At 41.8% G+C, this 26648-nt stretch overlaps 1 protein-coding gene across 1 annotated transcript in view; it reads left to right on the forward strand.

Annotated features, from left to right (window-relative positions):
* The window catches only part of arhgef10la (Rho guanine nucleotide exchange factor (GEF) 10-like a), a 179067-nt gene that overhangs the window by 96647 nt on the left and 55772 nt on the right, over window positions 1–26648 (forward strand). Inside the window, exon 20 of the mRNA XM_056273390.1 lies at window positions 21821–21942. Within this exon, the coding sequence (XP_056129365.1) occupies window positions 21821–21942 (122 nt within the window). The remainder of the gene's footprint in view (window positions 1–21820; window positions 21943–26648) is intronic.

Consider the following 26648-nt stretch of genomic DNA (forward strand, 5'->3'; position numbering starts at 1 on the left):
ACACCCACATCCAGCTTCCTAGCCGCAGACATGGCCAATTGTGTCTGTATGGAGGCCTGACCAAGCTGGAGGTAACACAGGGATTTGATCCAGCAATCCCCATGTTGGTAGGAAACGGAATAGACCACCATGCTACCCGTATACAGTATATTTCTAAATGAGAGTTCCACTTTAGAGAGAAGACAGAGGTAAAACAAGTCGTTATTAACTTGGTAGACTTTTTTTCCTCTCTGTCACTCATTGTTTGTCTTGGCAAAGAAGGTGCTGATTTTCAACACTTTCCGCTCTTTTTTTCTCATGTCCCTTCCCTAATCCTTCACCTACTTGGGAACCTCTTTCACATTCGCTTTTCCTGTGTGCATTTGAAAAAGAAGAATTTCAACCCTTGCCTTTTCACTCTCATGAAGTGTGAGATGAACAGATCAATTGAGCAATCAGTAGCGCTTTTGAAATTGTCTGTTCCTCTATCTCCATATTATCAATCTCCTGCTTATTTTTCACCCAAATGCATCAATAAAGCAAGCAGGTATGGATCGCATTTCTCCGAGTATCACAATGATGGCATTTCTATTGCTAGATGATTTCCATTGCTGGAAAAGCCTCAGCTCAAAGCTTCTGGTCCCTACCAGGTTTAGGAGTGCTTTTCTGTAGCTTGCTATTTCAAGTTTCAAGTTAATTTAATTTATATAGCACTTTAAAAAGAAAGACGAGTTTTTGTACCAAAGTGCTCCCCAAACAGAATAAATAATCAGAATAAATAAGGAGAATGAAATAAAACAGGTGCCAGTGGCACTTAATTATCCTAGTACATACAGGTTATACAAACAGATAAAAGTAAAATCAGTATTTACTGGGGGTAGAAGGCCAGGAAATAAAAATTACAGTAGAACCAGTTAAAAGATGGAAATAGGCTAAGAAAAGTTAAAAGCCGAGGAATAAAAATGGGTCTAAGATGTGTCTTATAAATTTGAATAGACTCGGCCTGTCTAATGGTCTCTGGCAGACTGTTCCAGAGCTGAGGGGCCGCTACAGAGAAAGCTCCATCTCCCGTCTTTTTTATACGTGATTGGGGGATGAACAACAAACCAGAGTGGAAGGACCTGATGAAGTTGTAGGGAGTGAGAAGCTCAGAAATATCGGGAGGGGTGCAACCAATTTAAATACAATTAGGAGGATTTTGAAATTGATTCTGAAATGAACAGGCAGCCACTGTAGGGTTGCAAGAATAGGGGTGATGTGTTCTCATTTTTTGGATCTTGTTATTAACCAGGGGGTAGCATTTTGGACTAATGTAGTCAGGAAATGGAAGTCTTAGAAATGCCAAGTTAGAGTGAGTTACAGCGTCTAACCTGGATGAAATCAGTGCTTGGATGACTGTTTCTTCATGGGAAATGTATGATTTTGGAAATGTTTCTAAGTTGGAAAAAGCTGGATCTTACAAGGTAATTTACTTGCTTATCAAATGTTAATTCACTGTCAGATATCACACCCAGGTTTTTGGCATGTGGTCTGGAGGAAATGGAAAGGTGGTCGAGGCAGTGTTGTAGTCAAGTCACTAAACCTCGAGCCCAAGTCGAGTCTCGAGTCCCCAGTGTTCGAGTCCGAGTCCCCAAAGAAGAGTCTGAATCGAGTCTGAGTCAAGTCCCCATTACCTGTGTCCGAGTCATCAAGCTTTGTCTAGTCTGAGCCGAGTTCCAAGATGGGCTCCAGTGCTCCACTCTGCACTGTAAAAAAGCTGACATACAAATAAAAAAGGTCTACATGAAACAAAAATGACACAGCTGTCACCACTTCAAAGGGAGTTTGTTTACTTTGTGACACAATAGCCAAACAAATGCACTCACAAGCATGTGCACGCACACCGGTGTTGTAGTCGAGTCACTAAACCTCGAGTCCGAGTTGAGTTTCGAGTCCCCAGTGTTCGAGTCCAAGCCCGAGTCATCAGTGCACAAGTCCAAGTCAAGTCACAATTCCTGAAAATCAGGACTCAAGTCGGACTCGAGTTTGAGTCCTGGACTCTAGTACTACAACACTGGGTCGAGGTTCTTAGCAATAATATCAATGTGATGTTGGGCGCCGAAGAGTAAGATCTTAGTCTTATTTTCATTTAGTTGTAAGATATTTTGGGCAATTCAGCTTTTAACGTCTTGGAGACAGTCTTGCTGGAGCAAGACCTTCAGTATTTGGAGAATTTAGGGGGAAGTAGATCTGTGTGTCGTCTGCATAACAATGGACAGAAATATTGTGATTTTGAAGGAGTTGTCCTAATGGGAAAAAATCCTATTCATTCTGACCTCCCTGTGGGAGGAAAGGGGCACAGATGAATGGTGAATTTCTCTTTTGGCAAACAATAGCATATTGCCAAAAAACAGTTCAATATTGGATACATTTTGTTTCCTATATTGATTACTATTTTTTTTGTTTTATTTTTGTTAAAAACAGGCAATATTTCACAATGATTTGACATTATGAATAGTGTTAAGTGTTTTTATACATTAGCATCAGCTGGACTTTGGCTTTTAGTTGAGATAGAATGTTTAATTCTAAGAGAGATTATTCTCCATGATTTTATTTGGCTTTTTAAGATGACTAATAATAATAAACTTGGACTTTGAAGCCATTGCTGTTATATAACATATATCACTGCATTTTTAAAAGTCTGCTGTCCAAAATATCACCAAGGGCACAAAATAAAAGGGAAGGTTATAGCCACCGTGTAGGAGGGTGATACAGAGAGAGAGAGAGAGAGAGAGAGAGAGAGAGAGAGAGAGAGAGAGAGAGAGAGAGAGAGTTTAGCAATCCATTCAGTTCTGTATAACTATGCAGCAGATGGAGGATAGAGATTGCACTAAGCTTTGATTTCCATTTGTTCAGTACTTCTGCAGCTAATTGCAGGCACCCATTTGTGTTCACCTTTCACCATAATAGCTGATATATGGATATATCCGGAGGAAATAAACACCCCACACATCTATTAACAACCTCAGATCTTCTCACAGACCTCAGCTAATGTTAATGTTTTATGGTGATTAGCTGATAACAGGGCCTCCTGACACTTCGCTATTGATTGTCTGAGTGGAGAGGTCATAAAAAAACCACAAAAATCGCACTTTAGCAACTTTTGTTAGCTACTTAGCGTCTCCTGAGTGACAGCACATTTTTAAAAATGGCAAGGCAAAGTGTGTTTGTTGAGTAAATGTGTTTTGTGCCGACATCATACAAAAAAATGATGCCACTACAACCTTCCTGTCTTACAATGTGAAGGTGAAAAAAAGTGAACTCAGGCGGTGAATGCAGGCAAACAACCACCAACATAAACGCACTCGAATAACTTTTACAACTTATTGTCAGTCTGTTACATTTTCTTAACTTATATTCATCCATCTATAAATGCCTACACCGAAAGTAGAGTGTGGATTTACATAGTAAAAACTTAAGAGGTGAAACATTAAATCTACTTAATATAAACATGGCCATAAATAATGGGTCAAATGGTCTATGTGGGTTTTAACCCCACTAAATCACTCTCAATACTTTTTGTTTGTGCTATGTGGGTTAAAACATCCATAGCTTATATTTAGATTTTGGTATAATTTTGGACACAATAAAATGCACCTTCCATCCATTATCCAAGCTGCTTATCCGAATTCGGGTTGCAGGATGCAGGGGTCGTCCCAGGTCGTTCTCTGTGTGGAGTTTGCATGTTCTCCCCGTGTCTATGTGGGTTTCCTCCGGGTGCTCCGGTTTCCTCCCACAGTCCAAAGACATGTATGTCAGCTGAATCGGCCATACTAAATTGTCCCTTGGTGTGAATGTGTGTGTGTGTGTGTATGTGTGTATGTCGGCCCTGTGATGGACTGCCGGCCTGTCCAGGGTGTCTCCCCGCCTGCCACGCAATGACTGCTGAGATAGGCTCCCAGCATCCTCGCAACCCTGAGAGCAGGATAAACGGTTTGGATGAATGAATGAATGAAGATACACCTTTGCTCTGATGAAGTCAGCAATGAGCAATGGATAAATGAGAAATTGATTGCTCATGACCATACACATCCAGCCCCCATACAGCAGTAAAATGGCCCATTGAAACCTGTCGACCCATTCATTTCAAAACATTGTGTGTGTGTGTGTGTGTGTGTGTGTGTGTGTGTGTGTGTGTGTGTGTGTGTGTGTGTGTGTGTGTGTGTGTGTGTGTGTGTATGTATGTATGCATATAGGGGGGTGATATTCGGGCAGTGGTGGTGGGAAGGAAACATTTTTACTTGGATCCCAAGGGGTAATAGATCAGCACCAACCTGGCCATGATGACAATTACATGTTAATTGCATTACACCCACACTTTGCCTTCCCATTTAACCGAATGTAATTAGAATAAGGGAGTTGTTGATTTAATTTCACGGATGGCCTGCCGTTACCGAAGCTCTCTCGTCACTGAGAGTACAGGCAGGCCTGCCACGTGCCCAGGGGAGACCTACAGTTGATTCAGCATTTTAAACCCACTGAACCATGGTCTTGTTCAGTTTGAAATGGTTGCCATGTTCCCTGAAATGTCCCCAAATGGTGGACACCCTAAACAGCAAATGTTCTCATGCATGATTTAGTGAGTGATTAGACATCACAAATCTCATTTTCCAAGGCTCATCTTCCCACCAATGTTTGTCCCATTACCTCCATTTAGAGGGAACACAATTGTACCCATCAGCTGTACATCATATCCTTCCCTATGTGGTCACACACATTTGAATATCAACTGAGCGTGGATGCTGCCTTTAACTATTTTGAAAACTGTACTGTAATTTCAAAGCCATACCTCACACCAGTGGTTCCCGAACCAGTCCTTGGGTACCACCAGCACTGCTGGCCAGTTATTCCAGACTCCAATCAGGGAGGTTTTAGAACTGAAACAACAGGTGAATGTACTGCACTACCTGGCAGAGCAGAAAACCATCAGTATCAATGGTAACCAAGGACCAGATTGAGAATCACTGCCTTATTAGTGCGGCACGGTGGCCCAGTGGTTAGCACTGTCGCCTCAGAGCAAGAAGGTCCTGGGTTCAAACCCTGGGGTTATCCAACCTTGGGGGTCATCCTCTGTGTTGAGTTTGCATGTTCTGCCCGTGTCTGCGGTAGGTTTCCTCTGGGTGCTCCAGTTTCCCCAATCATCAAGAAAGAAAATGCATGTTACCCTGAGCAAGGTAATAGGAAAAGAACTGGAGTTTGTCCCCGGGCGCAGCATGAAGGTGGCAGCCCACTGCTCCTAGCTACACAGATCACAGCTAGGATGGGTTAATTTGCAGTAACTGGATTTCCTCAAGGGGATTAATACAGGAAACTTAAACATACAGTTGATACACAACTCAACAGACAGCTTCTAGCACTGTGAGAATCTCTCAAATCTCGTTGCACCTTAGGTGTTTCTGTGAAGTTATTGCAGGCAGTGACTTGGATAAAAAAAAATGGTTGGCTATGGCTGTACTTAAGCAGAATGGTACACCTGCTCTAGTAGCAAGTCTTTACATGATATAATATGGCAGCCAGGTTTCGATAAGACATGTCTCCAGTAAACAACATTTGTCACTTTACAACCACATGTAGTTCAGTTATGTGGCCTTGAAATAGAAAATGAGAGTTACCCCACAGTGGTACTTCGCCAGCATCCCTGGGGTCCATTAATAACCTGGTATGTGCTGCAATATGTGCCACTGCATCTTTTATGCCACTCTGCACATCCCACTGTTTCCAAAGGGTCTTCGTGAAATAGCCAGCAGTGTTGCCTAATTAATGGACTTTCTCATTGCAGAACAAATTGCCTCCCGCCATGAACACAGTCCCAGCCCTATCAGACAGGGTTAAGGCTGCAGACTTTGATGGCCCTCACAAGAACAAGAGCGCGTCAGGTTGCGACGGGTTGCCGCTGAGGCATTGGAAGACAGAGGCAGAGGGATGGAAGGGGGCAGGGTGTGTGTGTGTGTGTGTGTGTGTGTGTGTGTGTGTGTGTGTGTGTGTGTGTGTGAGCATTCATGTATGTGTAGTGGGGCGAGGAAAGTATGATTGAAACAAGCAATCAGTCCTATTGTGGAAAGCAGTGTGTGGGTAGGGGGCCATTTCCTGTGGTTACGCCATGAAATTTGTTGGTCTCTCCCTCCTCTTCTTGCATACGGATCAATAGATGAGTGGATTGTGGGCTGCAGGTTCTCGCACATGCTCTTGATGTGTCTTCTTAATCCACTGCTTGATATCCCATGACGTGACAATTTCTATCTCACGGGAAGATGGTTGCAGACATTGTGCCTTGTCCAGCCGGCTTTTTTGGTACTACAAGGGCTAGACTTAGAAGAAGTGCATGTTCTTGGTTGCTAAGGTAACTGTGGTTATTTGCATCTACTCAAAAGATGCCAGCTGTATCTCACGTTTTACGCCAATTTATTTTTCCCCCCTAGCACAAGCGGGTTACTTGATAAAAAAGCTGAAAAGATTTCTTGTGATAATGCTTTTGATATAAAAAGCTGGTGAAGCTGAAAGAAGGGGGGGCAGAATCATAAAAGGCTTTCAGTCTGTGCTGGCAAGATTTTTCCTTAGTCCTAAAATTAATCTGTCAGAAAGCAAAGATTATCTCCTTATCTCGCTGTGCTCAAACATGGGAAATGTTTATGATGAGTAAACATTATCATGGATTTAATTAAGAGATCCCACACATGCGTTGATCTGAGGGAAATATCAATTGCACTGGTGTATTTAATTAGTCTATATCTTTGCCCTTTGTGTCACTGGGGTTGATAGAGCGCTGTGCCCTGCAAATTAATCTTCATCAGCAAAAGACTGGAAACACAAGCATGATTGGAATAAAGAAGCTAAGGAACTAAATCCCCCTACTTAGTATTCCAACCCTCCGTGTACTTTCTTTTCACCTCCCCTGAAATAATGTCCTTACACAGTCGCAATTCCTGGTACTGAGTACACAGCAGATGGAGCTGACCTGATGCCTTACCTCATTGAATCCCATCATATATAAAAACTCTTTAATTACCACTGTGAGCGAGAACGTTTACAAATGGCTCTTTATAAATTAAAAAAATAAATAAAAAAATCAAGACAACGCTGCATATTGGATAATTCAGTTGTGCTTAGTTCTGACACAATCTTGATTTGAGAACTTCCTGCAAACGTGAGAAACCATCTTATATTATTATTATTATTATTATATTATCTAAGCAGTGTATATATGTGTGTGTGTGTGTGTGTGTGAGTGACTTATCTGTCTCTCATCAATGTCTCTCATCAATCTCATCATTTAGTATGGGCCAGTGCTGATCATTTGCTCACCATTATTCATCATCATTAATACATTCCAAAGGCTGAAGGTTAATTTTAATTTGTGTCCTCTCAGAAAACTACTCTCTCGCTCTCCCACTGTCAAAATCTCTCTTCTTTCTGTTTCTAATTTTCTCTCATCGTCTCTCCCTTACTTGCCCTTTGTCTCTTCATATGAGCATGGGTTGAAATATAAACTTAAGGGTACTGTTTACTGGCTGACAAAAGCATAAGATGTCAGCCTACTGACACTAAGTGTGATTTATGCTAATCAAATAATTGGCTGTAGGAGGTTGCTGAGTGTTCAGGTGTAAAATAAGTCACTGCACCCTTACCCCACCTTGACCATATATTGGCCATCTGCCCTCAATTCAAGTCTTTTAATAAGTTACCTTACACCTCACTGCTTCCTGGTTGGGGGCTCACTCAGAGGCTGTTTACACCTGCCATTAACATGCGTCTTGGGTGAGCCAATCCCAAATGGACGGCTCTAAGTACATGTGTGAATGCACCCAATACGTCCTCAATGCATCTGGAGATTCGATTGCTCAGGCCACATTCAGAGGTGGCCTGGGATGCATTTGTCCAATTCACATGTGAAGTTAAACGCACTTGTGTCCCAGGCCATATTGAAGGACCGCCTAGTCAAGTTGACCTTCGTCTGCATAGCCAGACAACGTCAGTTGACTAGGCAGTCACTAAAGCCTCCTCTGGGTATAGTCTTTTTGTTTTTTTTGTTTTTGTTTTTTTTGTTTACCTCATCTGTAATTTCTGAAACACATCAGATCCACAACTGTGGAACAGCCCCCACCCGCTTGCACATTCAAGTTCAACTTCAGGTTCAAGTTTATTTATGCACTGTAGTGCAGAGCCCGACCCTCTCAAACCTGCTGGAATAATTAAATAATCCGAGCCTGAACCAATGCGATCAGGTTGAGCCTGACAGGGTTCTGGTTGGGAATTACAAACTCTAGTGCTCAGACATTTACATTTTCCCACACAACGAGTTCGACTTTTGCTGTGTATTTTGAGCACAAAATGAAAGAAGGCACACAATTGGAGCCCAACACTCCTAATTCACTCAGTTAATTTTCCTCATTAGATTATTTGTCTCTATCTGGCACAACATGCATTTGCTCCATCCATGCCATTGTAATAATGTGAAACTATTTACCCATAATGGACTGTTCCTTAAATGCAATATATGAGGCCAGGGGTTTGAAGGCTTTCAGACAGATCTACATCATCATCGTCATCATCATCATCATCAGAATAACAACCTTTATTCACACAGCACTTTCTTAAAAAAAACCCTGTTGTTTTCTTTTATTTCCAACAAAGTGGAATGGCAATAAAAGAAAAGAAGTGCAGTTGGGATATGGGATGATTTATTGTATTTATTTAAGAGCACTTCAAATTTTGTATGACAACACAATTTGGTAGAATAGCTGACATTAATAACTTCGCGATGTGAAATACGTCATACTAATTGATGGTGCATTAGAATGAGGCTTAAGTGATCAAGGATGTCTCATTTTGGTAAATGCCCATTGCTTCGATTTCTCTCTCCTCGGGTTTTTGTATGTATTTACGTGTTTATTTATGTGATTGTGATACGTCTATGCCACGGGGAGGGTTCAAGATGAAGGCAGGCACGGTTTTAGGTGATTAACACAGGCTTTGTTTATTAATGTCTTTCATTCATTCAGTCGCACGGGCCGGTGCGCTGCTCTCCCGTGAACCACGCTCCCTCTCTCCGCTTACAGCTGAGGCTAAACCACACCCCCCAATTACAGTGATGTATTTGTTTATTTGCATATAGAGTGGGGAAGTGAGATCCGATCACAAGTGGTCACTCGAGACGCATGTGGAGATGCAATCTAATGCAAGGTGTAAACTCACGTACTTGGAACTATCCACTTGTGATCGGATCACCCAAGATGCATGTTAATGCCAGGTGTAAACAGCCTCTCTGAGACAGTCAACCCTGGAGCCAAGTCCTGCCACCCCATACATCAACACACACACACACACACACGCACACACACACAGACACAAACAAAACACCACCACCACCACATTTCCAAAAATACATTATTCAGTAACGCTGCACAGTGTAAAATACTTGTAAATATAAATGACTGAATGATTTAGAACTTTATGATCCATCGAAGACAGTGCTGTGTGTGGCTGCCTTGGTGAGTTGGTGTACACTCTTTTGCATGCTTTTTTGTTTTAAATGTGTTTCTGGCAACAGTACACAGACCGTTTTCACAAGAGAAGAAATCCTCAACATCAGGGAATCTACTCCTCTGGATTTATTCCCAACTTTTCTTCCTCCTGAAATGGAATTATAGGACATTGTAGTGAAAGGAGTTGTGGCCCTTGGATGAGTGGGGAAACGCAGGAGAGGGAAGCACCCTGGAGTGCTTGTATGTTGTGGGAAGGGAGGTTTAAGCATGGCAGGGCAGTCAACATGGTTCTCCACTCCATCCTCCCTCACCTGGACACTCCTGGTACCTACACCAAGATCCTGTTTGTGGACTTTAGCTCTGCATTCAATACAGTCAACTCTGTTCTCCTCCAGGACAAACTGTTCCAGCTCCACCCGCAAGAGGATCACTGTCTGCTTGACCAACAGGAGTCAGCATGTGAAGATGGGGGAAGCATGCCACAGACCCTCTGATCATCAGCACCGGTGCCCCCCAAGGCAATGGTGTCCCCGGTGTACTTCTCACTTTACACCAATGGCTACACCTTCAGACATCAATCTGTTGAGCTCCTGAAATTTGCCGATGACACCACCATCATTGGACTTATATCTGAGGGTGAGTCTGCTTACAGATGGGAGGTTGACCACCTGGTTTCCTGGTGCATCCAGAACAACCTGGATCTAAACCCCCTGAAGACAGTGGAGATGGTGATGGACTTCAGGAGAAGCAGAGAAGCCCAACCTTGTGCCCCCACCCCCCCTGTGTGACGCCCCAGTGGTAACTGAGGAGTAATTCCATTTCTTGGGCACCACCATTGCTCAGGACATCAAGTGGGAGCTAAACATCTCCTCCCTCATCAGTAAAGCTCAGCAGAGGATGTACTTCCTGCGACAGCTGAAGAAATTCAACCTTGCCACAGACAATGATGGTGAATCTCTATACTTCCATCACTGAGTTCATCCTAACCTCCTCCATCACTATCTGGTACGCTGCTGCCATCGCCAGGGACCAGGGAAGGCTGCGGCGCATCATTCGCTCGGCAGAGAAGGGGATCGGCTTCTGTAGTTCTGGAGTGAGTTGGATGAAGTGGTGGAGAGTGTACCTAAGGAGGAGAGAGTGATGATTGGAGTGGACTTCAATGGGCATATTGGTGAAGGGAACAGAGGGGATGAGTATGTATGGTGTTAAGGAGGGGAATGTGGAAAGAAAGACAGTGGTGGATTTTGCAAAAATGATGGAAATGGCTGTGGTAAATAATTTTTTTCAAGAAAAGGGAGAAACACAGGGAGACATAGGATTATATTTTATGCAGAAGGTATAATCCGAAAGAGATTGGAGACTGCAAGGTGGTGACAGGGATGGTGGTCTGTAGGAGGACTTTGGAGATCAAGAAGTGGAAGAGAATGAAAGCAGAGCCAAGGATCAAATGGTGGACGTTGAAGAAGGAAGACTGTTGTGTGGTGTTCAGAGAGGAGTTAAGACAAGCACTGGGTGGTAGTGAAGAGTTGCTGGATGGCTGGGCAACTACTGCAGACATAGTGGGGAGACAGCTAGGAAAGTAACTGGTGAGTTATCTGGACAGAGGAAGGAAGACAAGGAGACTTGGTGGTGGAATGAGGAAGTACAGGAAAGTATACAAATGAAGAGGTTGGCAAAGAGAGAGATGAAGAAAGTAGACAGGAGTACAAGGTGATGTGGCGTAAAGCGAAGAAAGATGTGGCAAAGGCAAAGGTCAGTGGAATATGGTGAACTGTATGAGAGGTTGGACATTAAGGAAGGAGGAAAGGACTTGTACTGATTGCACAAGTACTGAAGATGGAGCTGCCAGGTAAGGGGAAAAGAGGAAGGCCAAAGAGGAGGTTTATGGATGTGGTGAGGGAGGACATGCATGTGGTTGGTGTGACAGAAGAAGATGCAGAGGACAGGAAGAGATGGAAACAGATGATCCGCTGTGGTGACCCCTGATGGGAGCAGCCAAAAGAAGATGCAGAAGGGGATCGGCTGCCACCTTCCATCTCTCCAGGTTCTGCATGCCTCAAGGACCTTGGGGTGGGCAGGGAAAATTGTTGCTGACCCTTCCCACTCTGGACACCTTTTTTTTTAAGGCTCTGCCCTCTTGCAAGAGGCTGAGGTCCATCAGGATAAAAACCACACACCACAAGAACAGTTTCTTCCTGGTTGCAGTGGGACTAATCAGCAGGCAATCTGCTCCCCTAGACTAATCAACAAGCCCCCTGCCCCCCACTGACACTTAATTTTTGCTGCTTTTATTTATTTTTTTCATTTTCTAGATCTGTTTTATATATATATATTATATATCACAACACAGATACAGAAAAAAAGTTTTAATGCATTGGAGTACAGGCCTGTTTCGTGCGTTGCACACTCATCAGCTACTAATGGGGTTAAACAAAGAATCATACAGTTTACGCTGCCCAACGTCATGCCCCTAATTTCGGTTGGACAGCAACCAATCAGATGAGGAAACATTCAAACTTTAACAACCAATGGAGTAGGTATTTATGATGCACAGCAACCAATGGAGGGGTAGAAAACATTACAACCAATGGGACTGGGTTTTGTTTTGAAAAGCATTTAGGGACCAGGGAACTGTTGAAATGTTGTACACTGAAAATAGAACAAGGTAATTTGTGTGAATTATACAGTGGGTTGGTGTTGGGGCACAGTTGGAAGGACAGGTAGTTAAAATATTAAAAACATATTAAAAAAACTAATACATTTCATATGTGTATCATCTAATGGGGGGGTAATAAAGACATTTTACTTATAGTTAGAAAGGAGATTTTTTTTCGGTGTCTACAGCTGGTGGCCAATTCATTACTATTATTCAAGGTGGACATATCAGGTCTGCAAATAATAAAATACTTTTCTACCTAGCACAGTTTACATCTTTTGCCCCTAACTGCATATGCACTACTCTGTAAGGATTTTCCATGAGACAGAATAACTGATATTCTTGTCTACCAATGACCAAATGTGGCAGCTTAAGGCCGTTGCATTTTTTGCATGCTCATTTCCGAAGATACTTACGTGGGATTAACAGAGGGCCCTTTTAAAATTAGGCTTTACACCCATATGAGTAGTTCAGAAACAGTGCCTGGCCCCTAAATGCTTTTCAAGACAAGCCCCAGTCTCCATTGGTTGTAATGTTTTCTACCCCTCCATTGGTTGCTGTGCATCATAAGTACCTACCCCATTGGTTGTTATAGTTTGAATGTTTCCTCATCTGATTGGTTGCTGTCCAACCGAAATTAGGGGCATGACGTTGGGCAGCGTAAACTGTATGATTCTTTGTTTAACCCCATTAGTAGCTGATGAGTGTGCAACGCACGAAACAGGCCTGTACTCCAATGCATTAAAACTTTTTTCCTGTATCCGTGTTGATATTCCACACACACACACACACATATATATATATATATATATATATATATATATATATATATATATATATATATATACACTACCGTTCAAAAGTTTGGGATCACCCAAACAATTTTGTGTTTTCCATGAAAAGTCACACTTATTCACCACCATATGTTGTGAAATGAATAGAAAATAGAGTCAAGACATTGACAAGGTTAGAAATAATGATTTGTATTTGAAATAAGATTTTTTTTACATCAAACTTTGCTTTCGTCAAAGAATCCTCCATTTGCAGCAATTACAGCATTGCAGACCTTTGGCATTCTAGCTGTTAATTTGTTGAGGTAATCTGGAGAAATTGCACCCCACGCTTCCAGAAGCAGCTCCCACAAGTTGGATTGGTTGGATGGGCACTTCTTGCGTACCATACGGTCAAGCTGCTCCCACAACAGCTCAATGGGGTTCAGAACTGGTGACTGCGCTGGCCACTCCATTACCGATAGAATACCAGCTGCCTGCTTCTGCTCTAAATAGTTCTTGCACAATTTGGAGGTGTGTTTAGGGTCATTGTCCTGTTGTAGGATGAAATTGGCTCCAATCAAGCGCTGTCCACTGGGTATGGCATGGCGTTGCAAAATGGAGTGATAGCCTTCCTTATTCAGAATCCCTTTTACCCTGTACAAATCTCCCACCTTACCAGCACCAAAGCAACCCCAGACCATCACATTACCTCCACCATGCTTAACAGATGGCGTCAGGCATTCTTCCAGCATCTTTTCATTTGTTCTGCGTCTCACAAACGTTCTTCTTTGTGATCCAAACACCTCAAACTTGGATTCATCTGTCCACAACACTTTTTTCCAGTCTTCCTCTGTCCAATGTCTGTGTTCTTTTGCCCATCTTAATCTTTTTCTTTTATTGGTCAGTCTCAGATATGGCTTTTTCTTTGCCACTCTGCCCTGAAGCCCAGAATCCCGCAGCCGCCTCTTCACTGTAGATGTTGACACTGGTGTTTTGCGGGTACTATTTAATGAAGATGCCAGTTGGGGACCTGTGAGGCGTCTGTTTCTCAAACTAGAGACTCTAATGTACTTATCTTCTTGCTCAGTTGTGCAACGCGGCCTCCCACTTCTTTTTCTACTCTGGTTAGAGCCTGTTTGTGCTGTCCTCTGAAGGGAGTAGTACACACCGGTGTAGGAAATCTTCAATTTCTTAGCAATTTCTCGCATGGAATAGCCTTCATTTCTAAGAGCAAGAATAGACTGTCGAGTTTCAGATGAAAGTTCTCTTTTTCTGGCCATTTTGAGCGTTTAATTGACCCCACAAATGTGATGCTCCAGAAACTCAATCTGCTCAAAGGAAGGTCAGTTTTGTAGCTTCTGTAACGAGCTAAACTGTTTTCAGATGTGTGAACATGATTGCACAAGGGTTTTCTAATCATCAATTAGCCTTCTGAGCCAATGAGCAAACACATTGTACCATTAGAACACTGGAGTGATAGTTGCTTGAAATGGGCCTCTATACACCTATGTAAATATTGCACCAAAAACCAGACATTTGCAGCTAGAATAGTCATTTACCACATTAGCAATGTATAGAGTGTATTTCTTTAAAGTTAAGACTAGTTTAAAGTTATCTTCATTGAACAGTACAGTGCTTTTCCTTCAAAAATATGGACATTTCAATGTGATCCCAAACTTTTGAACGGTAGTGTATATATATATATATATATATATATATATATATATATATATATATATATATATATATATATATATATATATATAATGCATCCGGAAAGTATTCACACCGCTTCCCTTTTCCCACATTTTGTTATGTTACAGCCTTATTCCAAAATGGATTAAATTCCTTTTTTTTCTCTTCAATCTACACACAATATCCCATAATGACAAAGTGAAAAAGGTTTTGTAGAAATTTTTGCAAATATATTAAAAATAAAAAAATGGAATATTGCATGTACATAAGTATTCACACCCTTTGCTATGACACTCAAAATTGAGCTCAGGTTCATCCTGTTTCCACTGATCATCCTTGAGATGTTTCTACATCTTGATTGGAGTCCACCTCTAATAAATTCAATTGATTGGACATGATTTGGAAAGGCATACACCTGTCTATATAAGGTCCCAATGTTGACAGTGCATGTCAGAGCAGAAACCAAGCCATGAAGTCAAAGGAATTGTCTGTGGACCCCCGAGACAGGATTGTATCGAGGCACAGATCTGGGGAAGGGTACAAAAAAAGCAATCGGGGGAGAAGGGCCTTGGTCAGGGAGGTGACCAAGAACCCGAAGGTCACTCTGACAGAGCACCAGCATTCCTCTGTGGAGATGGGAGAAACTTCCAGAAGGACAACCATCTCTGCAGCACTCCACCAATTAGGCTTTTATGGTAGAGTGGCCAGACGGAAGCCTCTGCTCAGTAAAAGGCACATGACAGCCCGCTTGGAGTTTGCCAGAAAGCACCTAAAGGACTCTCAGACCCTGAGAAACAAGATTCTGGTCTGATGAAACCAAGATTGAACTCGTTGGCCTGAATGCCAAACGTCACGTCTAGAGGAAACCAGGCACCTCTCATCACCTTGCTAATACCATCCCTACAGTGAAGCATGGTGGTGGCAGCATCATGCTGTGGGCATGTTTTTCAGCGGCAGGAACTGGGAGACTAGTCAGGATCGAGGGAAAGATGAATGGAGCAAAGTACAGAGAGGTCCTTGATGAAAACCTGCTCCAGAGCGCTCAGGACCTCAGACTGGGGTGAAGGTTTACCTTTCAACACGACAACAACCCTAAGCACACAGCCAAGACAACGAAAGAGTGGCTTCGGGACAAGTCTGTGAATGTCCTTGAGTGGCCCAGCCAGAGCCCAGACTTGAACCCCATTGAACATCTCTGGAAAGACCTGAAAATAGCTGTGCAGTGACGCTCCCCATCTAACTTTACAGAGCTCGAGAGGATCTGCGGAGAAGAATGGGAGAAATACCCCAAATATAGGTGTGCCAAGCTTGTAGCTTCATACCCAAGAAGACTTGAGGCTGTAATCGCTGCCAAGGGTGCCTCAACCAAGTACTGAGTAAATGGTGTGAATACTTATGTACATGCAATATTTCAGTTTTTTATTTTCAATAAATTTGCAAAAATTTCTACAAAACCTTTTTCGCTTCGTCATTATGGGGTATTGTGTGAAGATTGATGAGAAAAAAAGGAATTTAATCAATTTTGGAATAAGGCTGTAACATAAAAAAATGTGGGGAAAGTTAAGGGGTGTGAATACTTTCCGGATGCACTGTATATAATATATAGCGTTTTTTTTTAAATACTCAACTAATGAGGCGCAGAATCTCTTTATTATGGCCAGAGAAGTTCTGAAAGAAGTCATTAACCTCCATCTGGAGATAATTATGAACAGCAAACAACAAAGATAGAATACGATAAATTGGGATTGAAAGCTTTTGAATATACTATGCATTAATCACAAGATATGGAAAATGATATTGACCCAGAAAATAATTTCTTAAATAATATCAACAATAGTTGCTGCTATTACACAGATGACCAGTTTAACATGAAAGTTGTTTGATCATAAAATATCAATTATCCACTTTAACAGCAGTAGCCTATATGCCAAACTTCCAAAACATCAAAGAACGTTTAAGCCAATTCAAGAAAACATTCATTATAATAATAGCTATATCAGAGACTTTGCTCAGCCCTGAGAAGGGGCTTAAAGTTGAACGGATATGAGTGTAGGCGGGGAGACGGCGGTTGGGATAGGCTTCAGCATCCTGAGACCCAAATTCGGATAAGCGGCTTGGATAATGGATGGATGGATGGATACGAGTGTACTTATACAAACAGGAAACACAAGAATGGAGGGGGTGTGGCACTTTGGCAACCCCTAATGGGAGCAGCGGAAAGTAGTAGTAGTAGATGTGAGAAGGAATACTATAATAAAATATTAGATAATAATGAAAACAGCATTAAAGGTATATGGAGTGTATTAAACAGCATTAATCGAAATGGATATAGAAACTCAAGTTACCCTTAGTATTGTATTGATACCAGTAAGACCATAAATAATGTGGATGATGTGGTTAGTAGTGTTAATAAATTCTTTGTACGTGTGGGGCCAAAATGGGTGACCCAGAAACAACAAAAGAAGGGCGTAATGATGATTATAGTGCTGGAAATCTGAGTTAAACATTTCTTAGAGCAGTAGAAGAAAAGGAAATCATGGCTATTGTAAGCAAATGTAAGAACGAAACTTCTACTGACTTGAATGAAATTGATATGACTTTTTTGACTATGTATAGTCAAAAAAGTCATCAATGGTATTGCAAAACCAATAACTCACATCTGTAACTTGTAATTTAAAACTGGCAAATTTCCATACAAAATGAAAATCGCAAAAGTTATACCATTATATAAAACTGGGGCTAGACACCACTTTACAAATTGCAGGCCTGTTTCTTTACTTTCCCAATTCTCCAAGATATTGGAAAAACTCTACTGACAGATTAGACAAATTAATTGAGAAGCACAAATTGCTGACTGACAGCCATTGTGGATTCAGGACAAAAAGATCAACATCAATGCCACTAATTGAAATATTAGAACAACTTACTAATTGCATAGCCAAAAAAGTATGCAGTAGGACTATTTATAGATCTAAAAAAAGCTTTTGATACCATCGATCATGATATATTACTTGATAAATTGGAAAGGTATGGTATCAGAGGAGTTATGCTAAATTGGTTTAGAAGCTATTTAAGAAACAGGCAACAAGTTGTGACGATGGCTGAACATAAATCAACATGCAAGTTGATTAATTGTGGAGTCCCTCAGGGGTCAGTATTAGACGTAGAATTGTTTATTCCGTGCATAAATGTTATATACAGAGTATCAAAAATATTAAAAATTGTTCTATTTGCAGATGACACCAATATTTTCTGTTCTCGGGAGAATTTACGGCAGCTTTTGGAAGTGATCATAACAGAAATGAAAAAAAAAATTATAAAGTCTCGGGAGAATTTACGGCAGCTTTTGGAGGTGATCATAACAGAAATGAAAAAAAAATTATAAAGGTGGTTTGACATAAACTATCATTAAATGTGTACAAAACAAAGATTATGTTGTTTGGAAATTGTAAAATAAACACTCAAGTACAAATGATGATGAACAATGTCAACATCTGCTTGAAACCTCATATAAAATATGTGTGAACAAAGCTGGCAAGAAGCATTGCAGTCCAGGGAAAAACAAGGGAATTTCTGGGTCATAAAGCATTGTACACACTATATCGTTCACTTGCATTTCCATATCTGAATTGCTGTGTGGTGGTATGGGGTAACACCTACAAAAGCAACCTACATCCATTATGCATACTGCAAAAAGATTCAAAATTATAATTAACAATGTAGGATTTCGCGAAGACACTAACACACTGTTTTTAAAGTCACATGCCTTGAAGTTAATGGATCTCATAGAATTTAACACAGCTCAAATAATGTATAAAGCAAGAAATAATTTGCTACCGGGTAATATACAAAACCGTTCTTCGACAGAGAGGGGGGTTATAATTTGAGAGGAAAGTTTAAGAAACACTGTGTTTGTACAACTATGTGTATTTCAGTTGTTCGGGTGAATTAGTGGAAGAGTTTAGATGTGGAACTTAAGCAATGTACAAACATTATTCAGTTCAAAATTATGTACAAAAATATTTTTAAGAGATAAAGATGAGGAAGGGCTGTGATAACTATTTAAGTTTTATATTATTGACACTGGATGATATTTGGATTGTACATAGAATTGGAATAATTGTTTAAAAATTGTATCTCTACTACTACTTTCGGCTGCTCCCGTTAGGGGTCGCCACAGCGGATCATCCATTTCTATTTCTTCCTGTCTTCTGCGTCTTCCTCTGTCATACCAGCCACCTGCATGTCTTCCCTCACCACATCCATAAACCTCCTCTTTGGCCTTCCTCTTCTCCTCTTCCCTGGCAGCTCCATATTCAGCATCCTTCTCCCAATATAACCAGGATCTCTCCTCCGCACATGTCCAAGCCATCTCAGTCTTGCCTCTCTTGCTTTGTCTCCAAACCGTCCAACCTGAGCGGTCCCTCTAATATAATCGTTCCAAATCCTGTCCTTCTTCGTTACTCCCAGTGAAAATCTTAGCATCTTCAACTCTGCCACCTCCAGCTTCACCTCCTGTCTTTTCGTCAGTGCCACTGTCTCCAAACCATATAACATAGCTGGTCTCACAACCATCTTGTAAACGTTCCCTTTAACTCTTGCTGGTACCCTTCTGTCGCAAATCACTCCTGACACACTTCTCCACCCACTCCACCCTGCCTGCACTCTCTTCTTCACCTCTCTACTGCACTCCCCGTTACTTTGGACAGTTGACCCCAAGTATTTAAACTCAAATGCCTTTGTCACCTCCACTCCTTGCATCCTGACCATGCCACTGTCCTCCCTCTCATTCACGCATAGGTATTCCGTCTTGCTCCTACTGACTTTCATTCCTCTTCTCTCCAGTGCATACCTCCACCTCTCCAGGCTCTTGTTTAAAAATTGTATATAAGATAAATATCCAAAGGAGTTGAATCAAGTGCAACTGGAGTTGGTATATATCCGTGAAGACGTTTCGCCTCTCATCCAAGGGGCTTCCTGGATGAGAGGCGAAACGTCTTCACGGATATATACCAAGTCCAGTTGCACTTGATTCAACTCCTTTGGATAACCATGACCTGGATGAATGAGAACATTCACAGATATATAAGATAAAGATTATGAGTTAATTGATGAATAGTCGAGGAAGGGTAGGAATACATTACTGTATACTTCCTTCTACTCCTTTTTGAACATCCATCCATTATCCAAACCGTTTTTCCTGCTCTCAGGGTCCTGGGGATGCTGGAGCCTATCCCAGCAGTCATTGGGCGGCAGGTGGGGGGACACCCTGGACAGGCCACCAGACCATCACACAGGGCCGACACACACACACACACATACCTCGGGACAATTTAGTATGGCCGATTCACCTGACCAACATGTCTTTGGACTGTGGGAGGAAACCGGAGCCTCCGGAGGAAACCAATGCAGACACGGGGAGAACATGCAAACTCCACACAGAGGATGACCCGGGATGATCCCAAGGTTTGACTACCTACCCCGAGGCTCGAACCCAGAACCTTCTTGCTGTGAGGCGACCGTGTTTTGAACATGTAATATTTAAGTTGTGTTGTTTATGAGAATTTGTTTATTGAGTTTGTTGTGTAGGTTTATTGTTCATTTCATTATATTATTGTTTTGTTTTTATCTGTTTTGTTTTTTTATTTTTTTCATTCATTCATTCATTCATTCATACAAGTGGCTGAAATGAGTTTTTTTATTTTTTTACATGTTCAAAATAAAATAAATCAAACCAAATGTATATTTTTTCACATACTAATTTTTCTTCATTTTTATTTTATCTTATTTTATTCTCTGTACCAACAACGCCAAGCTAAATTCCCAGTGCATCTAATGCACATGGCAATAAAAGAATTTCTGATTCTGATGATTATTTACCCAACCCTTCAAGGTAACCCTGCAGATAAGAAGCTTGCTTTAGTCATGGTCTTTTGCAAGAGACAAACTGCTTATTATTGATGGATTGTACTTGTGCTGTGCTCAGCAAGGGCTATTTGGTGATACCGAAGAGTTTGGACAACAGTGTAAGGCAATATCAGAGCAAGAGCCTCAGTAGCTGTCCCATACTGAAATGCTGGGAATCTCAAGACAAGTATTTTCTCAGGGGTTTAAAAAAGGTTTCCAAAGTATACAAAATAGGACATGTTTTCTAGTGGCCTTGTGAAGGCCTTGGTTGTCATTCAGGGTTCTGGTGGCCTTCACTTAATGTTTTGAGCAATGTGTGCTTTATTCAATAGAAGCACATATAATTTTGTTCTTTGGCTTATCAAGACAGAAGTATAGGTGCAGGCTGGATCATTGGCTCAGCAGCTCAGAGCAATTGCTTTGATAGTGAAACTTCTTCTGACCAAATACCCTGCAAAATGTTTCTGCAGTATGTGGCCAAATCAACCAAATAACAACAATTTTAAAAGTATTTGCCTTGTAGTTAAGTGCAGGCTCATCTAATTGGGCCTTAAGTGTGCTACATACCTGCTTGCCACAAATAATGGCAAATAACACTTTTTGCCTACAACCTGAATTTGCACTTTTCAAACTAAGTAGTTCTTTTACATCTGTGAAAGAATTGCTTTGGAAACAAATTACACATACATGAGTGGCTTTCTTTTAAATGTGATGCATTCACAAGACCCAGGGAGTAAATTATAACAAGCTGTTTGATTGCGTGTACAATTTAGTTTCCGTAAGTTGCAAATGGCAGTTACAAAATTGCTTAATGGGAGTGTTTTGGCAGATTTTCATGGTGCCTAGTCAGGGGTGCACCTGGTACAGAGCTTAGAACAATGAGTACTGAGATGGTGCTTGTGCTAGCCAAGTCTATTCTTTATTATAGCCCAAATCCAGTGGTAGCAATTTTTTTCCCTGCTGAGACTGATTCTTACTGTTGATTAAGCACAGGTTTAATCATTGTTGAGGCCTTGTGTTGGCGGTACTCGGCCTCGCCTCCCACCAGAGTAAGCCTCTGGCTGATTATAACACACATGCTGATAACAGTATTCATATCTCGTACCTGGGGGTAGTGAAATGTCTCCCTGATTATTTAATGCAGTCTTATAACAGCTTGTAGGAGACTTCACAGCTTGCCTCAACTGTGGGTGTAGAATGCATGCTGTCAACAAAAGTTGTTGATGGCTCCCAGGTACAACAAATCAAAAAACAACAAAACAATACCATGCTCTTTCTACCCATTTCAGGAGAGGAAAATACACCAGGCTGGTTCTGTGGGGAGGACGAAGGGAAGTCTATGGCTCCATTTTGGTGTCCGCTGCTGGCATGTCGCATGCCTGTCTTTGCCACCAAATCACCAGACAGAAAGGTGAGTCTTTAGCTGCACAACAGGATCACTCCAATTCAACCAAAGTCATATCAGGGTCAGTTCAGGTCAAGCTACCTTCAGCCAAGTCAGATTTTTTTCAAGTTTAACAAATAAGATAAAAACAAGACAACAGCATGCTCTCCCCTGCAAATAATGCACTTTCCTTCTAACCAATCAGTGGAGCAAATTAAGAAAGCCTTGGGCATATAACTGTTTTCAAAGGTTCACAATAATGGAATCTAGTAAAATCCACAAAATCTGGCATATATATTATGGGTCTGGATTCAAAGTCACAGAGCAAGGCTAGCTGAATGTGTGCAATAAAATTCATACCATTCGTATTTGCAATTTTGGATATATAAGGAAACGACTGAGCAATGGAGCAACCCCACCACCATCACTCCCCACCCTCCAACACTCATATTTTCATAAGCCTAAAGGTGCTGGTGAGATGCCTCATGACCCTACATTTTTGAAAAATTTGACCTGTGGTGTCCAAGATATTGAGTGTGAGAAACAGCTATCCAAATGAAAGATGTGTTGCCCAGCTCAGACTCTTTGGTGTTAATTTAAGCAATGAGATGCCTCATTCCCCGAAGTTCCATCAATATTCAATCGGTTGTAAATGATAGACTAACCCTAACATGGATGAAGGATGATGCTCTCTTTCAGTGACTCTTTTTTTCTTTCTTTTTTTACCCTCCAAATTTGATAGTAGCGGGACAAGAAAACAAACACACTTATTAGATGAAAGACAGGAAACATGTTAACTACATTTGTACCGATGTTTCTGTGCGATGAAAGTTTTATTCTTCCTTAACACGTGATTTACGAGGAAGAAGTGGTGTTTGCTATAAAGCCTACTGCTTTCACACATTTCCAATAAAAAAAGAGACACTGGAGCTTCTGCCCACTCTTGGACTGTATGTCATTTATGAGGTGTTTGGATCTATACTAAGCAAGTTGAACAGTCAGCATATGAGTTCCAGACTTCAGCAACAGTCGAATGTATATTCCCATTTATTAAGTAAAATGCAGTCAATCAAATTCCGTGGGTTCAAACTGTATCTAGTTTATTTTGCCATGTAAGAGTGGAGTCTGTTTTGGTATGAGCACAACATGTACATTTCTCAGCTTCCTGTTGCTTGCTGCTCGAGGCAATTTTGCTATTGTTCATAAGCTTCGTAGCCACTGTAATTTCATTCCAATGAACAACTGCTGTCTTAGAAAAAAAATCACCCGGGTAACATAAAAACAAAGGTGATGGACAACATTTTCAACTGATATCACCATGTGAACTTTTAACCAGTTCTCCAGACCTTATTTTTATTTATTTTTTTGTCTTTTATTGGTAAATTCAGTGATGTTTGTCCAGTTTTTCTTCCAGGCCCTGTGTGGCTATACAAAGGTAGGGCAATGCCTCTCACTCTCAACCTTAAACTGTCAGAGCAATTTTAATTTCACAAAAGCAGGAGCCTCCTCTTAAGCCCGTCAGTGCATAGTGATGACAGAATCTTCATTTTAATGAAGATCGTGTTGATAGAGATCATACCGCCATTAACCACAGTCATTTCCCATTGAAAGCAATCAAAGTGCACTTGCTCTGCTCTACCAGCTAAAAATACACTGACTCAAATGGCAATAGCAATTTTATTTTATATGGCACATTTCATTACAAGTAAGCTCAATATGCTTTACATTAAAAGACAAAATATAACATAGGCATAAATATGGGTAACATAGCTAAGAATATAGGCATGAGTAAAATGCAGAAACTGAATCAGTGAAGCATGCACCCAATGCATATTAAACATACCAAACATACCATACTACTACAACTACTATTTTTTTTTCTTTTTTTTTGGGATTTTTTTCTCCCTTTTTCACCCCAATTGTGTTCGGCCAATAACCCACTCTTCTGAGCCGTCTCAGTCACTGCTCCACCCCCTCTGCCGATCAGGGGAGGGCTGCAGGCTACCACATGCCTCCTCCAATACATGTGGAATTGCCAGCCACTTCTTTTCACCTGACAGTGAAGAGTTTCACCAGGGGGACATAGTGCATGGGAGGATCATGTTATTCCCCCCAGATCCCCCTCCCCCCTGAACAAGCGCCCCAACTGACCAGAGGAGGCGCTAGTGCAGCAACCAGGACACATACCCACATCCACTTTCCCACCTGTAGACATGGCCAATTATGTCTGTAGGGACGCCCAACCAAGCCGGAGGTAACACAGGGATTTGAACTGGTGATCCCCATGTTAGTAGGCAACGGAATAGACTGCCACACCACCGGGATGCCCTACTACTACTAAATTAATTAAACATACCATACAACAATTAAAATCCTAAAAAAACATCAAAAGGGTGAGCTCACTCAAAGACACGCTGCCTCTGCTTCTGGAATGCCAGCATGCTATGTAAAAATCACACACTGGGGTGCGATTATGCCTCCTTTCTTTGGCTCAGTGTGAAAAACAAAAAGCAAAAAAAGCAAAGTCGGCATGAAGACAAGTCTTCATCATGGCAGTATTGCGGGATCTCTGTGTGAAAATGCTTCTAGACTATGGGAATGCACGGTGACACAGGAACCTGACCTCGTGATGATGGCTGAAGAACTGACGATCGATAGTCTGTTAAGACGTTAAGAGCCTCTCATAGATCAAATGGCCAGCACAGGTGAGACAAAACCTAAAAGGGTTTTGGGTGTCGGTGGAAATGGTATGAAATCAATTTGCAGAGGCTGAAAGATGATATTTCCAGCCACATTTGGGCTGTAATGTGGTTATGGGTCTGAGTGAGCAAGGTGGGTGGGTGGTGGTGGGGAGCAGAATTACCATGGCTATCGGGGGAGGATTTTATAAAGTGATCATGTGATTATCTTAATGGCTGTGGGATCCCAAGCATAAATCAATATCCGACATTAGATTAAGACCTAGACACTAACCCATAATCTGCTAGCCATGTTGACCAGAAAGGAGGGTGAGGTGAAACAACAGCTGGAAGACTGGAGTAACGTACCTTTGACATTGCTGTACTGTGTGCAGAGGGATTTCTCAGAGGATCTCACAAACCTTCTGGCACATTCAAGTCTCAAGTCTCTTACACCTGGCGGGAAACTGAGCCAAGTTAATTAATATATGTTGAGCCGGCGGGACCTCGCTGTCTTGGAGGATTTACTCACATTCCCCACTTCTAGAGGAAACAAATAAGGCACCTGAGCACACCAGTGACCGGCACAGCAGTTATGTCACTTGTGTGGTTTACCATGGAATTGTCTCACAGGCCTGTTTTCGCCAACAGATGTGAGTCTGTGTCGATGAGAAGATTTTTGGTTTCACAGTAGACACCAGAAACTCCAGAAAATAACCAGGTTTGGCAATGCCATTGAGGCTGTTGTGGGTATTTGGAGGAGGTCTCTCTCTCTCTCTTGTTCTCTCTCTCTCTTTATATATATATACAGTGCGTCCGGAAAGTATTCACACCTCTTCACTTTCCCCACATTTTGTTATGTTACAGCCTTATTCCAAAATGGATTAAATGCCTTTTTTTTCCTCATCAATCTACATACAATACCCCATGATGACAAAGCAAAAAAGGTTTTGTAGAAATTTTTGCAAATTTATTGAAAATAAAAAACGGAAATATTGCATGTACATAAGTATTCACACCATTTACTCAATACTTGGTTGAGGCACCCTTGGCAGCGATTACAGCCTCAAGTCTTCTTGGGTACAAAGCTACAAGCTTGGCACACCTATATTTGGGGTATTTCTCCTATTCTTCTCTGCAGATCCTCTCGAGCTCTGTAAGGTTGGATGGGGAGCGTTGCTGCACAGCTATTTTCAGGTCTTTCCAGAGATCTGCAATGGGGTTCAAGTCTGGGCTCTGGCTGGGCCACTCAGGGACATTCACAGACTTGTCCCGAAGCCACTCTTTCGTTGTCTTGGCTGTGTGCTTAGGGTCGTTGTCGTGTTGAAAGGTAAACCTTTGCCCCAGTCCAAGGTCCTGAGCGCTCTGGAGCAGGTTTTCATCAAGGACCTCTCTGTACTTTGCTCCATTCATCTTTCCCTCGATCCTGACTAGTCTCCCAGTTCCTGCCACGGAAAAACATCCCCATAGCATGATGCTGCCACCACCATGCTTCACTGTAGGGATGGTATTAGCAAGGTGATGAGAGGTGCCTGGTTTCCTCCAGACGTGACGTTTGGCATTCAGGCCAACGAGTTCAATCTTGGTTTCATCAGACCAGAGAATCTTGTTTCTCAGGGTCTGAGAGTCCTTTAGGTGCTTTCTAGCAAACTCCAAGCGGGCTGTCATGTGCCTTTTACTGAGCAGAGGCTTCCGTCTGGCTACTTTACCATAAAGGCCTGATTGGTGGAGTGCTGCAGAGATGGTTGTCCTTCTGGAAGTTTCTCCCATCTCCACAGAGGAATGCTTGAGCTCTGTCAGAGTGGCCATTGGGTTCTTGGTCACCTCCCTGACCAAGGCCCTTCTCCCCCGATTGTTCAGTTTGGCTGGGCGGCCAGCTCTAGGAAGAGTCCTGGTGGATCCAAACTTCTTCTAGTATTTACGAATGATGGAGACCACTGTGCTCTTTGGGACCTTCAAAGCTGTAGACATTTTTTCGTCCCCTTCCCCAGATCTGTGCCTCGATACAATCTTGTCTCAGAGGTCCACAGACAATTCCTTTGACTTCATGGCTTG

Source organism: Lampris incognitus, chromosome 2 (genome assembly GCF_029633865.1).
Source record: "Lampris incognitus isolate fLamInc1 chromosome 2, fLamInc1.hap2, whole genome shotgun sequence".
In the NCBI taxonomy this organism is placed as follows: domain Eukaryota; kingdom Metazoa; phylum Chordata; class Actinopteri; order Lampriformes; family Lampridae; genus Lampris; species Lampris incognitus.